The 17,186-nt window shown below is 42.0% G+C and overlaps 1 protein-coding gene across 2 annotated transcripts in view; it reads left to right on the top strand.

Moving 5' to 3' along the window:
- The window catches only part of LOC110505202 (nuclear export mediator factor Nemf), a 34,675-nt gene extending 17,703 nt beyond the window's left edge, over positions 1-16,972 (top strand). Inside the window, exons 13-32 of one of the 2 annotated variants that reach the window (XM_021584269.2) lie at positions 459-638; positions 792-855; positions 952-1,040; positions 1,296-1,399; positions 1,676-1,738; positions 3,484-3,596; positions 3,695-3,752; positions 3,852-3,910; positions 4,032-4,152; positions 4,245-4,512; positions 7,862-7,901; positions 9,326-9,381; positions 9,473-9,623; positions 9,797-9,874; positions 10,092-10,283; positions 11,714-11,752; positions 11,910-12,016; positions 12,218-12,261; positions 15,822-15,901; positions 16,586-16,972. In XM_021584269.2, coding sequence (XP_021439944.1) covers positions 459-638; positions 792-855; positions 952-1,040; positions 1,296-1,399; positions 1,676-1,738; positions 3,484-3,596; positions 3,695-3,752; positions 3,852-3,910; positions 4,032-4,152; positions 4,245-4,512; positions 7,862-7,901; positions 9,326-9,381; positions 9,473-9,623; positions 9,797-9,874; positions 10,092-10,283; positions 11,714-11,752; positions 11,910-12,016; positions 12,218-12,261; positions 15,822-15,901; positions 16,586-16,663 — 1,984 coding nt within the window. In that variant the 3' untranslated portion in view covers positions 16,664-16,972. Of the gene's footprint in view, positions 1-458; positions 639-791; positions 856-951; positions 1,041-1,295; positions 1,400-1,675; positions 1,739-3,483; positions 3,597-3,694; positions 3,753-3,851; positions 3,911-4,031; positions 4,153-4,244; positions 4,513-7,861; positions 7,902-9,325; positions 9,382-9,472; positions 9,624-9,796; positions 9,875-10,091; positions 10,284-11,657; positions 11,753-11,909; positions 12,017-12,217; positions 12,262-15,821; positions 15,902-16,585 lie in introns of those variants that run through there. The other variant, XR_002470712.2, reaches the window with a different exon arrangement.
- Positions 16,973-17,186: the final 214 nt, after the last annotated feature.

Raw genomic sequence — 17,186 nt, forward strand, 5'->3', positions numbered from 1 at the left:
CTAACTTATTCCTTGCCACCCACTCTGAAACTAACTGCAGCTCTTTGTTGAGTGTTGCAGTCATTTCAGTCGCTGTAGTAGCTGACGTGTATAGTGTTGAATCATCCGCATACATAGAAACTCTGGCTTTACTCAAAGTCAGTGGCGTGTCATTAGTAAAAAATGTAAAAAGCAAGGGGCCTAAACAGCTACCCTGGGGAATTCCTGATTCTAACTGTATTATATTTGATATGCTTCCATTAAAGAACACCCTCTGTGTTCTGTTAGACAAGTAGCTCTTTATCCACATTTATAGCAGGGGGTGTATAACGCCATAACACATACGTTTTTCTAGCAGCAGACTATGATCAATATTGTCAAAAGCTGCACTGAAGTCTAACAAGACAGCCCCCCCCAATCATTTTATCATCAATTACTCTCATGCCGACTGAAAACTACGCTGTTGTTTCCCCGTTCAGGAACCCATACATTGTCCCAGAGGAAGTAGAGGAGGAGGATGTAGCCAAATTGGCTGAAGAGAAGAAGGGGGGGAAGAAGAACAAGAACAAAGAGAAGGGTCAGAAGGGCAAGCCCAAGAAAGACCAGCCCATGCTGGTGGATGTGGACCTCAGCTTGTCAGCTTACGCCAATGCCAAAAAGTAGGCTCTCCACTCTCCCTGGCTTAGTGTATTCTTTGAACTGAAAAATTAAATAGAACAGTTATGTTTTATCTCTATGCTTTGAACAGTATGGCCAGATGTGGTTTTAGGTATCAAGCTGACGAACCCAAACGTTTATCTCCTTTTTTCCAGATACTACGACCACAAGCGAACCGCTGCTAAGAAAGAGCAGAAAACCGTGGAGGCAGCCCAGAAGGTGATGGTGCCACATGCATATGAAATTCCCTGTCGATTGTGTTTGTGGTCAGTTTTTATATTTGTAACATTTTCCCCCTTTTTTATTTAATTCAAGGCTTTCAAATCTGCTGAGAAGAAGACCAAACAAACCCTTAAAGAGGTCCAAACGGTTACGACCATTCAGAAGGCCAGGAAAGTCTACTGGTAAGACACTTAACCTAACTGAATCTGCGTTCACCCTCTGAAAACTTGCCATGTGTAGAGAGATGAGCAGTCATTGACAAATCTGAACTAATGCAGCCATTTTCAGCTAATGTAACACCTGTAAGAAGTAATTAAATGAGCGCAAAGTTCTCTCCACCTTTGTGTCAGATTTGTGACAAATTCATATTCTTCTGGGCAATTACTTTCTCTTTCTTTTCAGTATGTGACAAATTATGTATCGTTGTGCTCTGTCAGGTTTGAGAAGTTCCTGTGGTTCATCAGCTCAGAAAATTACCTCACCATCGCCGGACGTGACCAGCAACAGAATGAAATTATCGTTAAGCGCTACTTGAGGGCTGGTAAGAGTGGAATACACTTATTATAGTCCTGCCTTACAACAGGCTATGGACAACTATCCAATGTCCATACCAGTATCAAATACATGCCCAATACATTGTTTCGGACTTGAACGTATGCTAGTTTGGTACACAACACGCTATGTTCCACTATCCATACTAGCATACCACATAGAATGCAGTCACAATACATTGCTTCATTGTAGTTAGTATGCTAGTATGGATATTGGAAGTCTATCTCTACCTGTGTGAAAATCTCATGTTGGTGTCTCTTATCAGGAGATATCTACGTTCACGCCGACCTCCATGGAGCAACTAGTTGTGTCATCAAGAACCCATCTGGTAAGAGCTGGCCTAGTTCTGTGATCAACACACTGTTGTTCAGTCAAATGATGCTCTCTTATCCTCTGGAATTTCTCTTTAATATACAGTACCAGTCAAAAGTTTGGGCACACCTACTCATTACAGGGTTTTTCATTAATTATACTATTTTCTACATTGTAGAATAATAGTTTCATATAGTAACCAAAAAAGTGTTAAACAAATCAAAATAATATTTGATATTCTTCAAAGTAGCCAACCGTTGCCTTGGTGACAGCTTTGCACACCCATGGCATTCTCTCAACCAGATTCATGAGATAGTCACCAGCTTCATTAGGTGTGCCTTCGTAAAAGTTAATTTGTGGAATTTATTTCCTTCTTAATGCGTTTGAGCCAATCAGTTGTGTTGTGACAAGGTAGGGGTGGTATACAGAAGATAGCCCTATTTGGTAAAAGACCAAGTCCATATTATGGCAAGAACAGCTAAAATGAGAAAAGAGAAACAACGGTCCGTCATTACTTTAAGACGTGAAGGTCAGTCAATCCGGAACATTTCAAGAACTTTGAAAATTTCTTCAAGTGCAGTCCTAAAAACCATCAAGCGCTATGATGAAACTGTCTCTCATATGAGGACCGCCACAGGAAAGGAAGACCCAGGGTTACCTTTGCTGCAGAGGATAAGTTCATTCGAGTTACCAGCCTCAGAAATTGCAGCCCAAATAAATTCTTCAGACGCATCTCAACATGAACTGTTCAGAGGTGACTGCGTGAATCAGGCCTTCATGGAAGAAGAGACTTGCTTGGGCCAAGAAACATGAGCAATGGACATTAGACCGGTGGAAATCTGTTCTTTGGTCTGATGAGTCCAAATTTGAGATTTTTGGTTCCAACCACAGTGTTCCAACCAGAGTAAGTGAATGGATGATTTCCGCATGTGTGAACCACATGTGAAGCATGGAGGAGGTGTGAGGGTGCTTTGCGGGTGACTCTGTTATTTATTTAGAATTCAAGGCACACTTAACCAACATGGCTACCATAGCATTCTGCTGCGATACGCCATCCTATCTAGTTTGCGCTTAGTGGGACTACCATTTGTTTTTCAACAGGACAATCACTCAACACACCTCCGGGCTGTTTGACAAAGAAGAGTGATGGAGTGCTGCATCAGATGACCTGGCCTCCACAATCACCCGACCTCAACCCAATTGAGATGGTTTGGGATGAGTTGGATCGCAGAGTAAAGGAAAAGCAGCCAACAAGTGCTCAGCATATGTGGGAACTCCTTCTAGACTGTTGGAAAAGCATTCCAGGTGAAGCTGGTTGAGAGAATGCCAAGAGTGTGCAAAGCTGTCATCAAGGCAAAGGGTGGCTACTTAAAAAAAAGTTTTATTTAACCTTTATTTAGCTAGGCAAGTCAGTCCTAGGAACCGTGCTTTGAAGAATATAAAATATATTTAGATTTGTTTAACACTTTTTTTGGTTACTACATGACTCCATATGTTCTTTCATAGTTGTGATGTCTTCACTATTATTCTACAATGTAGAAAATAGTAAAAATAAAGAAAAACAATTGAATGAGTAGGTGTGTCCAAACTTTTGACTTACTGTATGTTCATGCAACTTAAAGTGAATAACCCATCTTAGCCCAAATTCTAGTTATAACTAACTACCCGACTTGAATTCAAGCTTAAGTGTTGACAATCATCTGTGAACTCTCCATGTATTTTAATGGGGTGTATTGTGGCACTTATATCTCTTCCCTCTAGGTGTGCCCATTCCTCCACGCACCTTGACCGAGGCGGGCACCATGGCCGTGTGCTACAGTGCAGCCTGGGACGCCAAGGTTATCACCAGCGCATGGTGGGTGCACTACCACCAGGTGAGTTCTCCTGGGAGCCTACTTCAGGATTGGATGGTTGGATCAGGGTGTGGTCAGAGCTGCTCCAATTATAACTCTTCTCGTCTCTCTCTGTCTAGGTGACTAAGTCTGCCCCCACTGGAGAATACCTGACCACTGGAAGTTTCATGATCCGAGGTATGCCAAGATCTTCCCAGTAGCCTCCACATGGTGGTTATGTGTCAATTATGTAGTTTTGGGTTATCGACAGCTAAAACAGCATTCCTATTTTCACAGGAAAGAAGAACTACATGCCGCCCTCTTATTTAATGATGGGTTTCAGCTTTCTCTTCAAGGTGAAAGCTAATGTTTTAAACGTGTTTGCTCTGTCATAGTCTTAAAATATGTCTGACTGCCTTTTGAGGAGTCAGTTGGTAAACCCTATCTTGGCTCAACAGTCTAGTCTTGTGTCCACAGGTAGATGAGCAGTGTGTATTCAGACACCGGGGTGAGAGGAAGGTCAAGACCATTGACGAGGACATGGCGGATGTGACGTCCAGCACAGCAGAGCTACTAGAGGATGGGGAGGAGCTTATTGGTACAGGGCTTCAAGAGCCACAGACACATACACACCTCTGTACGTGAATCTATTGGTTGTTGCATTTATGTACCATACATATGTTTTCCCAGGAGATGACAGTAGCAACGAGGGAGAGGGGGAAGACGGAGGAGGAGATGGAAAGAAGAATGGAGTGGAGGTAAAAGTAGAGAAAGCCACTGAAGGGGCAGAGGCTGAACATAAGGAGGATGGAGATGCTAAAGAACTGGACGACATGAAGGAGGAAGGAGAGGAGGATGAGGTGGAGGGGCTCGAGGCAAAGGTGAAGAGTGATGGGGAGAGTGCAGAGTTCAGTTTTCCAGACACCACCATCTCCCTGTCCCACTTGCAGTCCACCAGGTAATATTATGCTGCTACTGTATGTCGCCGTTGTATGTGTGCCGGTCATGTTAATATGTTATTCCACTGTAGTTGAATACCAAATATTACCTTTTGAATTGAGTAAAGGCTGGTGTCTAGAACAGTAGACCTAGGTCAAATATGTAGGTGAAATAGTTTAGAGATACAGTACCAGTCAAAAGTTTGGGGACGCCTACTCATTCAAGGGTTTTTCTTTATTTTTTTTTACTATTTTCTACATTGTAGAATAATAGTGACGACATCAACAATATGAAATAACATATATGGAGTCATGTAGTAACCAAAACAGTGTTAAACAGATCTAAATATATTTGAGATTCTTCAAAGTATTCACCCTTTGCCTTGACAGCTTTGCACACTCTTGCATTCTCTCAACCAGCTTCACCTGGAATGCTCTTTCCAACAGTCTTGAAGGAGTTCCCACATGCTGAGCACTTGATGGCTGCTATTCCTTCACTCTGCGGTCCAACTCCTCCCAAACCATGTAAATTGGGTTGAGGTCAGGTGATTGTGGAGGCCAGGTCATCTGATGCAGCACTCCATCACTCTCCTTCTTGATCAAATAACCCTTACACAGCCTGGAGATGTCTTTTTGGTTATTGTTCTGTTGAAAAACAAATGATAGTCCCAAATGATAGTCCCAACCAGATGGGGATGGCATATTTCTGTGGTAAGTGTGCCTTGAATTCTAAATAAATCACAGTCACCAGCAAAGTACCATCACATCTCCTCCTTCATGCTTCACCGTGGGAACCACACATGCGGAGATCATCTGTTCACCTACTCAGCGTCTCACAAAGACACTGCAGTTGGAACCAAAAATATCAAATTTAGACTCCTCAGACCAAAGAGTCCACCGGTCTGATGTCCATTGCTCATGTTTCTTGACCCAAGCAAGTCTCTTCTTATTATTGTTGTCCTTTAGTAGTGGTTTCTTTGCAGCAATTCGACCATGAAGGCATGATTCACGCAGTCTCCTCTGAACAGTTGATGTTGAGATTTGTTTCTTACTTGAACTCTGTGATGCATAAATTTGGGCTGCAAATTGGGGGTGCCGTTAACTCTATTGAGCTTATCTGTAGCAGAGAGAACTCTGGGCCTTCCTTTCCTGTGGTGATCCTCATGAGAGTCAGTTTCATCAGAGCGCTTGATGGCTTTTTAGGACTGCACTTTAAAAGTTCTTGACTTTTTCCGCATTGACTGACCTTCATGTCTTAGTCTAAACCTTGATGAATGTCATCAGAGTGCGACGTATGTTTGTTGTTGTCGACCACTGAAACCTGTCGAACACTGAAGCCTGAACTAAAGACCTTGGTTTACTGACAGTGTTTTTACTGACTGTTTACTGACAGTGTTTTTATATACTTTTATTTTATTTTGAATCCTACGGCTCTGTTGAGCTAAGTTGCTGTGAGCGCTGCTATCTGTCCTGCTGGGATCCTGACAGATTCTGTATAGGGGGAGAGACGCGAAAGCCCAGCTAGCCTAGCTGGCTCGGCGGTCTCAAATGGAGGCCGCCATTGAACGTTTCCAACGTTGCAGGAGCTGCGTTTACTTTGTTTTGCTCCGGGACAATGTGGACCGCGTTGACTTTCAATGTAGCAACTGCTTGCTTGCGAAGGACTACAGGAGCGAAGTAGCTACACTTAGCAAGCAAGTAGCAAACCTACATAAGCTACTGGGCCACGCCCACCTACTTTTCCCCACATGACACTGTCGTAATCCATGTGGGGTCAAACGACATCAGGAGAGCTAGCTTGGAACGTTTGAAAAATTGATTTTAAAGAACTGATTTTAGCATTAAGACTCAAAAACAGCCAATAATTTCAGGTCCAGTACCATCGTCGGGCCGCAGGTGTGAAAGATTCAGCAGACTGCTGGCATTACACATCTGGCTAAAAGACTACTGTAGTCACTTTTATTGATAACTTTGACACCTTCTGGAAACAGAAGATACTCTACAGGAATGACTGAGTCCATCCAAATCATCTTGGCTCCTGAACTCTGTCCAAGCATTTCAAGGCTATGTTGAAACAATGACTGGTAAATTATAAAAAAGGTATTTCTCACGACGGCTACGGAGAGCGTGATCACACAGTCGTCCGGAACAGCTGATTCTCTCATGCATGCCTCGGTGTTGCTTGCCTCAAAGCGACTGCATGGCCAGGCACGACTACAGCACCACCATTAAGTTTACAGATGACACAACAGTGGAAGGCCTGATCTCCGACAATGATTTAGCTTGTCTGGTAGGCTCATGTCACTGGGCAGCTCGTGGCTGTTCTTCCCTTTGTAGTCTGTAATAGTTTGCAGGCCCTGCCACATCTGACGAGCGTCGGAGCCAGTGTAGTACGATTCAATCTTAGTCCTGTATTGGCGCTTTGCCTGTTTGATGGTTCGTCGGAGGACATAGCAGGATTTCTTAGAAGCTTCCAGGTTAGAGTCCCTCACCTTGAATGCGGCAGCTCTACTACAGTTTACAGTCCTGTAGTTTAGACCGAGTCACTTCCTGCTTAAATTTTTACTTGTAAGCAGGAATCAGGAGGATAGAATTATGATCAGATTTGCTAAATAGAGAGCGAGGGAGAGCTTTGTACGCGTCTCTGTGTGTGGAGTAAAGGTTACCTAGAATTTTTTAAATGTGGTTGCACAATTAACATGCTGATAGAAATTAGGTAAGAAGTTTCCCTGCATTAAAGTCCCCGGCCACTAGGAGAGCCGCCTCTGGGTTAGATTTCGTGCACCAGCTGTTTTCTTTACAAATATACACAGAACCCCGCTCGTCTTTCCGGACGTAGTGTGTTGTTCTATCTAGCCGGTGCAGCGTATATATCCCGCCAGCTAAATTTGATCCATGTCGTCATTCAGCCACAATTCAGTGAAATGTAAGATATTACAGTTTTTGATGTCCTTTTGGTAGGATATTCGTGATCGTACCTCATCTAATTTATTGTCCAATGATTGTACGTTGGCAAGTAATATTGATGGTAAGGGCAGATTTCCCAAACGCTGTCAGCGGATCCTTACGAGGCAAACCCGCCCTGTGTCCTCTATACCTGCGTCTCTTTCTCTTGCCAATGACAGGGATTTTGGCCTTGTTGGGTGTCTGAAGTACATCCTGTGCATCCTGCTTGTTGAAGAAAAAATATTTGTCTAATACAAGGTGAGTGATTGCTGTCCTGATATCCAGAAGCTCTTTTTTTGCCGTAAGATACGATGGCAGAATAAAGTGCAGCTCAAGTATTTGAGATGTCTATTTGACCCAGGTCTGTTCAGTACCCGAAAGTGCAACAGTATCAGAAAGGTTTCTGTTTGTTTCTCTCTCCAGGGAAACCCAAAGTGCTGGTTTCAAAAAGGTGTCCATTCAGGTAAAGCCATTGTGATCGGTGAACTTCTGACCTTTTGCATTATGCAATAAAATAATTGATGTTTTATAGTATACGTTTTTATTTTGTAAACGTAATATCATACAGTTGAAGTCGGAAGTTTACATACACATAGGTTGGAGTCATTAAAACACCTTTTTCAACCACTCCACAAATGTCTTGTTAACAAACTATCGTTTTGGCAAGTCAGTTAAGACATCTATTTTGTGCATGACACAAGTAAGCTTATTTCACTGTATCACAATTCCAGTGGGTCAGAAGTTTACATACACTAAGTTGACTGTGGTTTTAAACAGCTAGAAAAATTCCAGAAAATTGTCATGGCTTTACAAGCTTCTGATAGGCCCATTGACGTAATTTGAGTCAATTGGAGGTGTACCTGTGGATGTATTTCAAGGCCTACCTTCAAACTCTGTGCCTCTTTGCTTGACATCATGGGAAAATCAAAAGAAGTCAGCCAAGACCTCAGACATTTTTTTGTAGACCTCCACAAGTCTGGTTCATCTTTGGGAGCAATTTCCAAACGCCTGAAGGTACCATGTTCATCTGTACAAACAATAAACACCATGGGACCACACAGCCGTCATACCGCTCAGGAAGGAGACTCGTTCTGTCTCGTAGAGATGAACGTACTTTGGTGCGAAAAGTGCAAATCATTCCCAAAACATCAGCAAAGGACCTTGTGAAGATGCTGGAGGAAACGGGTACTAAAGTATCTATATCGACATAACCTGAAAGGCCACTCAGCAAGGAAGAAGCCACTGCTCCAAACCCTCCATAAAAAAATCCAGACTACTGTTTGGAACTGCACATGGGGACAAAGACCGTACTTTTTGGAGAAATGTCCTTTGGTCTGATGAAACAAAAATATAACTCTTTGTCATAATGACCATCGTTATGTTGGGTCTTTCAAATGGACAATGACCCCAAGCATACTTCCAATGTTGTGGCAAAATCGCTTAAGGACAACAAAGTCAAGGTATTGGAATGGCCATCACAATGCCCTGACCTCAATCCTATAGAAAACGTGTGGGCTAAAATTCACCCAAAATGGGTGAAAATGGGCCAAAATTCACCCAACTTATTGTGGGAAGCTTGTGGAAGGCTACCCTTAATGTTTAACCCAAGTTAATATAAACAATTTACAGGCAATGAAACCAAATACTAATTGAGTGTATTGTAAACTTCTGACACACTGGGAATGTGATGAAAGAAATAAAAGCTGAAATCACTCTCTACTATTATTCTGACATTTTACATTCTTAAAATATAGTGGTGATCCTAAGACAGGGAATTTTTACCACGATTATATGTCAGGAATTGTGAGAGAAAAAAGTTTAAATGTATTTGGCTAAGGTGTATGTAAACTTCCGATTTAACTGTATGTACAATTTATTCTTCATTAGGTTGAGGTGGAGGCGCAAAAAGAGGGGGGAAAACACATTACAGCCAAGCAAAGAAGGTAAGCTAAATACATAGCAATGTAACCTTCCCTCGTGGCTAACATGCATGAATGCAATGGTTTTGTTTTGCTGCTTTCTTCTTGTCCAAAGGGAGGAGAAGAAGGGGAAACAGGATCATTCTGAATCTCAGGAAGAAGAGGGAAAGACTGAGGAGACGCATGGTGCCTCCGCAGCCAATCAGAAAACCAAGAGTGGAGGAGGGGGAGGAGCCTCTCAGCATCCTCTTAAGAGACATCAAAAGGTGAGACATTTTCAAAGTTTTAAATGAACTAAATTAGTTGTAGTCCAATTCGACCAGAGATTGGTTCTAGTGCTGGCTAAGGTGGTCAGCTTTGCTGTCTTTGTGGTGGCATTAGTTAGAATAAACTGCTCTTGAAAGTCAAGCTTTTCATCTATGCTGTTGTTGAAATCTAGAACAAGCTGAAGAAAATTAAAGAGAAGTACAAAGACCAAGATGAAGAGGATCGGGAGCTGATGATGAAATTGTTGGGGGTGAGGAGTATATTGTTGAACTTTCCCTCACACTGTTGAAATGTCTGGATTACGAACTGGAACACAAATTAATGATATGAACATATCTGTATACCAGAAAATGTATAAAAACACATTGAATGAAACTGATTTTTTTTATGGCTGGTTACTGGTTACCAATAAATGTTTCCAATAAAGCAGTACAGTACAGGAATTTATTGAAATTTTCCGTCTGCAGTCTGCTGGCTCCACTAAGGAAGAGAACCCTAAGAAGGGCAAGAAGGGGAAGGGCAAAGACGAGGTGTTGAGAAAAGCACCCCAGAAGCAAGCCCAGAGACCCCGTCCTCAGGAGGTCATCTTAAAGAAACCAGAAGGGGAAGAGGAGGGTCTAGCTGTGGAGGAGGGAGCAGCACCTGAACAGGATGACAAGGTAAAAAAAAAAGTTTTTGTTTTCCTTTCTCCAGGGAACACGCAAATACTCTTAAAATGAATGATTCCTTCCTCAAAGTAATCACTAGGCAGGTTTCCATTGACCTGAGGTTTATTAGACAAAAATAGTGTCCCAAAATTGTGATGATAAAAACATTTTTTTAATTACATTTAACTAGCCAAGTCAGTTAAGAACACATTCTTATTTTCAGTGACGGCCTAGGAACAGTGGGTTAATTGCCTTGTTCAGGGGCAGAACGACAAGAGTTTTATCTTGTCAGCTCGGGCATTTGATCTTGCAACCTTTCGGTTACTAGTCCAGCACTCTAACCACTAGGCTACCTGCCGCCCCACTAGTATAATAGAAATAGGTCAAAAGTATAATAGAAATGTTCTAAAGATCAATACTGAACAAAAATATATAAACGCAAAACACGCAACGATTTTACTAGGTTACAGTTCATAGAAGGAAATCAGTTGATAAAAGGAGAAATGCTCACTAATGGGGATATAAAACATTTGTTAACAAAATTTGAGAGAAATAATATTTTTGTGCGTATGGTATATTTCCACTCATGAAACATGGGACCAACACTTCATCTTTTTTAAATGTTTAACTATTCAACGGGTGGATTTTTCTTTCGTCAAACTCTTTTATTGCAACAAATGATGGAAACTGTTTTTTTGAATAATGCTGATTGCTTAATCATTTATGAAGGTACGTGTGGCACGTGATATCACGCAATTACAAAGCTTCACTCCACATTTAATTCTAAATGCCTACTGCTTTCTAAATATCATTTTTTCCACAAGGATTGTCTTGACTTTCAAGAATGCTTGAATTGCGTTGGCTAGATGCAAGTTTCACCATCCAATTATTTCAGATCTACAGGAGTGCAAGTTTCACCATGGCATGGTGTGTGGCACATGATACATTTTTGTAAATTCTTGCATTCTATCCATGGCTTTTGCGGGCTATCTGAGACATGAAACAGATAGGTGGGAGGGAATACAGGGTGCCTAAATGTATCATGGAAACACTTCATTTCTATTTGACACTAGGTTTTTGTGAAAAAGTGCTTTCTTTTTTGTTGTGACATCATTATGTCCAGCTGTTTTTGTCAACACAAGACTGTTAAGACTGGAAATGCACCGTAGAAGGCAATTGTCACATCTATTTTCTATGCAAACAGGCTAAATGTCGAGAAAAAAATAACTGGACAAGTTAATAAACGTAGCTACTGATCTACATGACATAATTGGTTAAAGCAATGCCATAGAAAACTTGCACCAATTATCAATCCATTTGTCAGATCAGTGATTATTTTAAGAATATTTGAACAGGGCCTCTGAATCCATGTTTTCTTGATCTAAGAATTGAAACAAAGGTGACTGAAGAAAAGGGAGGAAGACTATTTATTTCTGTTGCAGGAAGGAGATGATCAGGACCAAGACAACCCTGGAGCAGAGGTGGGTTCTTCGAGATTACTGTATTACTGTTCAAACCTGGCCTATAATATATTTTATTTTATTTTATATAATATATTTTTAAATATATTTTAATGAAATCCTTTGTTGCAGGGCCAACATCCTTGTCTTATTGTGTCTCTCCCATTGACTTCCTTAGGAAGCAGAGAAACTGCTGAATTCTCTGACGGGCCAACCCCACCCAGAGGATGTACTGCTGTTCGCTGTGCCAGTCTGTGCCCCCTACACTGCCCTCTCCAACTACAAGTAAGGACAACATATCTACCTAGTTTTATAATATCTATGTAACGCCAGTAATTCCTACCATTCCATCAAAGCCAACCTAACACGAATGTTGATTAATCCATTTACCCGTATAGGGATATACTTATTCCGCTTCCATTTGCCATAGGAAATGGGACATGGCTATGTTTTCAAAGTTAGCTAAACAACAGTGTTTCCCACTAGGCACAAGGTGAAGTTGACCCCAGGGACCCAGAAGAAAGGAAAAGGTAATATCAGAGCAGTTAACGTGTTATAAATGATAAGAGGGTGTGTGCCGAGTGATTAACCAACATTTCGGTTAATTTTCAGTTTTTAAACAACTAATTGATCCGACGTCGTTTCAATTGAAATTAATTCCATTTCGTTCAGTTTTTTTCTGAGCTCAATCCGCACATTGTTGTTTCTCTATAAATAAATCAGATCCAGCCTGAACTGTGTGAGGGAGTTGTAGTTTCCAACAAGTCAGAATTCTACATAGTTAAGTGCATAAAACGTAATTAACTCCAATGACCACAATCAATCAAATCAAATACACATGGTTAGCAGATGTTAATGCGAGTGTAGCGAAATGCTTGTGCTTCTAGTTCCGACAATGCAGTAATAACCAACAAGTAATCTAACTAACAATTCCAAAACTACTGTCTTATACACAGTGTAAGGGGATAAAGAATATGTACATAAAGATATATGGATGAGTGATGGTATTATTATTATAATACTATTATATAATACTATTAATACTATTATATTATTATATTAGGTAGCATTGTTTAAAGTGGCTAGTGATATATTTTACATTTCCCATCAATTCCCATTATTAAAGTGGCTGGAGTTGAGTCAGTGTATTGGCAGCAGCCACTCAATGTTAGTGGTGGCTGTTTAACAGTCTGATGGCCTTGAGATAGAAGCTGTTTTTCAGTCTCTCGGTCCCAGCTTTGATGCACCTGTACTGACCTTGCCTTCTGGATGATAGCGGGGTGAACAGGCAGTGGCTCGGGTGGTTGTTGTCCTTGATGATCTTTATGGCCTTCCTGTAACATCGGGTGGTGTAGGTGTCCTGGAGGGCAGGTAGTTTGCCCCCGGTGATGCGTTGTGCAGACCTCACTACCCTCTGGAGAGCCTTACGGTTGTGGGCGGAGCAGTTGCCGTACCAGGCGGTGATACAGCCCGCCAGGATGCTCTCGATTGTGCATCTGTAGAAGTTTGTGAGTGCTTTTGGTGACAAGCCGAATTTCTTCAGCCTCCTGAGGTTGAAGAGGCGCTACTGCACCTTCTTCACGATGCTGTCTGTGAGTGGACCAATTCAGTTTGTCTGTGATGTGTATGCCGAGGAACTTAAAACTTACTACCCTCTCCACTACTGTTCGATCGATGTGGATAGGGGGGTGTTCCCTCTGCTGTTTCCTGAAGTCCACAATCATCTCCTTAGTTTTGTTGACGTTGAGTGTGAGGTTATTTTCCTGACACCACACTCCGAGGGCCCTCACCTCCTCCCTGTAGGCCGTCTCGTCGTTGTTGGTAATCAAGCCTACCACTGTTGTGTCGTCCGCAAACTTGATGATTGAGTTGGAGGCGTGCGTGGCCACGCAGTCGTGGGTGAACAGGGAGTACAGGAGAGGGCTCAGAACGCACCCTTGTGGGGCCCCAGTGTTGAGGATCAGCGGGGTGGAGATGTTGTTGCCTACCCTCACCACCTGGGGGCGGCCCGTCAGGAAGTCCAGTACCCAGTTGCACAGGGTCTCGAGCTTGATGACGAGCTTGGAGGGTACTATGGTGTTGAATGCCGAGCTGTAGTCGATGAACAGCATTCTCACATAGGTATTCCTCTTGTCCAGATGGGTTAGGGCAGTGTGCAGTATGGTTGAGATTGCATCGTCTGTGGACCTATTTGGGCGGTAAGCAAATTGGAGTGGGTCTAGGGTGTCAGGTAGGTTGGAGGTGATATGGTCCTTGACTAGTCTCTCAAAGCACTTCATGATGACGGAAGTGAGTGCTACGGGGCGGTAGTCGTTTAGCTCAGTTACCTTAGCTTTCTTGGGAACAGGAACAATGGTGGCCCTCTTGAAGCATGTGGGAACAGCAGACTGGTATAGGGATTGATTGAATACGTCCGTAAACACACCGGCCAGCTGGTCTGCGCATGCTCTGAGGGCGCGGCTGGGGATGCCGTCTGGGCCTGCAGCCTTGCGAGGGTTAACACGTTTAAATGTTTTACTCACCTCGGCTGCAGTGAAGGAGAGTCCGCATGTTTTCGTTGCAGGCCGTGTCAGTGGCACTGTATTGTCCTCAAAGCGGGCAATAAAGTTATTTAGTCTGCCTGGGAGCAAGACATCCTGGTCCGTGACTGGGCTGGTTTTCTTCTTGTAGTCCGTGATTGACTGTAGACCCTGCCACATACCTCTTGTGTCTGAGCCGTTGAATTGAGATTCTACTTTGTCTCTATACTGACGCTTAGCTTGTTTGATAGCCTTGCGGAGGGAATAGCTGCACTGTTTGTATTCGGTCATGTTACCAGTCACCTTGCCCTGATTAAAAGCAGTGGTTCGCGCTTTCAGTTTCACGCGAATGCTGCCATCAATCCACGGTTTCTGGTTAGGGAATGTTTTAATCGTTGTTATGGGAACGACATCTTCAACGCACGGTCTAATGAACTCGCACAGCGAATCAGCGTATTCGTCAATGTTGTTATCTGACGCAATACGAAACATATCCCAGTCCACGTGATGGAAGCAGTCTTGGAGTGTGGAATCAGCTTGGTCGGACCAGCGTTGGACAGACCTCAGCGTGGGAGGTTCTTGTTTTAGTTTCTGTCTGTTTCTGTCTGTAGGCAGGGATCAGCAAAATGGAGTCGTGGTCAGCTTTTCTGAAAGGAGGGCGGGGCAGGGCCTTATATGCATCGCGGAAGTTAGAATAACAATGATCCAAGGTTTTTCCAGCCCTGGTTGCGCAATCGATATGTTGATACAATTTAGGGAGTCTTGTTTTCAGATTAGCCTTGTTAAAATCCCCAGCTACAATGAATGCAGCCTCAGGATGTATGGATTCCAGTTTGCAAAGAGTCAAATAAAGTTCGTTCAGAGCCATCGATGTGTCTGCTTGGGGGGGAATATATACGGCTGTGATTATAATCAAAGAGAATTCTCAATTGCGCATCTACTTGTCTGGTTGGTTTCTTTTATGCCTGCTATGAAGAGGCAGAAGAAATCACGATCTTGAGGGGATATAGAGAGCAGCTGTTGCTTCACGAGGTATCTCTACCTGAAAATACATGATAAGTGATTGGTTGTTGGTATTCAGCAGTCATAAAAGTATGCCTTTACTTTGAAAAACTACAAAATTGTGGTTTTATCAGATAGCATATGTAGCAGCTCTATAGAGATGATGACTTGGAATTAAATAAAAAGTCATAAAACAAATGTAATACACAACTGAAGTATTTTATTAAAGTGAATAAATTATGGTCAATAAGTGAAAAGCAGTCAATACCTTCATGGGACTTTTTATTAATTGTTTCAGCGTTCCATCCATATATATTTTTAAATGAACCAAAACAACCTCAAGCACTAATCGCTCAGCACTTGCGTCTTAAGGTCCTTACTACTGAATAGTGTCTGTTCCAGGTGCATAGGAGTCAAAATATGAATACTGGAAGAGGTGGAGACCCGCACAGTAACAAAAAAGGGAATAAATCCAAAACTTTTTTTGACAGTGTGCAGGTCTCTATCTTATCTAGTATTATAAATGGCTGGATCCTAGGAAATTCTGTATCTATATTTTGTCCTCCCAGCTGCCCGCACTGCAGTATTCAGCTTCATGAAGGCCAGGGAGGCTTCGACTAGAGAGAAGGACCTGTTTCGCAGTGTCAAGGTAAGGCGGAACGTGTTCATTAGGGTGCACTGTAACAAAACAAGTTATTTTTATTGGACAGAGTCCATTTTGAGACTACTGAATGGCAGGTAGCCAACGTGCTCGAGTTATTTTATGTAAATGGAATGTTATTTCTATAACATGCCGGTCCAGACAAATCTTTTGTGATTTCACATTTGAGAAACCCCAAACAGCAAATCACTTCCGAAAAATATGAACAAAGGCTCCAAATACATCCTTTTAGAAACAGCAAAGCTCTCAGTATAGTGATGCAGGTCTTTAGACGTTGTACACATGAAATTGTGTCATTCCAAACTTTATCCACAACATCTAAGTAAATGAAGAATACAAAGTATATTGAAAGCTACAGACAGTTGTAGAATCTATGCCAAGAGGCATAGTGGTGGCCAACAAGTTAGTGTTTCCTTTACTTTGGCATGCAGCAGGCTACACGGAGAATTGAACAGCAAAATTAAGAGTCGCGCAAAAGGGAATATAACATTGCGTACAACATCTAAAGACTTGCATCACTATACTGAGAGCTTTGCCATTTATAAACGGGTGATTTATGTATATAAAATCAATTTGACATTCTAGAATATGTAAGCACCTTAGCTATTACTTGATATGAATGACTGCGTAGCCACTTGGCACAAAACAACAACCATCCTTTTCTCATTTCAGGATACAGATTTATCAAGAAACATCCCAGGCAAAGTTAAAGTGTCAGCACCTAACCTAATGGCAGCCAAGAAGAAATAGACCTATACAATTTAGTCGACATGGACTTTCTTCACGAAACAATGAGTTAACCCCACCCTTAATAGTACTATGATGTCTGCAATTGGATGACAGGAAAAGCTTGTGCACCGAAGCATTACATTTTCCTGGATCTTTACTTCAAGATGACAGGGAGGGGGAAAGCAATATGCAAAATGTCCGAACAAAATCTGATTTTACATGTATTTTTTCTTCAAAATGAAACTTGTGCAAATAATACAAAATGAGAAACTTTTTGTGGTAACTTCAGTGCAACTGGTATTATTACCTGATTAAAAACAGAAAATACTACACAAGCCTCTTCTGACTAACATGGTCAAAGGTATAACACCTTTCCAGCAGGACTGAACATGGTACTTTCACTTTAAAAAAATATATACATTTTCAAACACTGGCATGACAAATTCACACGTAAGGATAATGAACATTGCCATGCTTGCTGACTGGCCAACACCACTCCCATCAAAAGCCTACAATTTTTTCACTAAATTAATAACACTCATGA

This window comes from Oncorhynchus mykiss, chromosome 25 (genome assembly GCF_013265735.2).
Source record: "Oncorhynchus mykiss isolate Arlee chromosome 25, USDA_OmykA_1.1, whole genome shotgun sequence".
In the NCBI taxonomy this organism is placed as follows: Eukaryota; Metazoa; Chordata; class Actinopteri; order Salmoniformes; family Salmonidae; genus Oncorhynchus; species Oncorhynchus mykiss.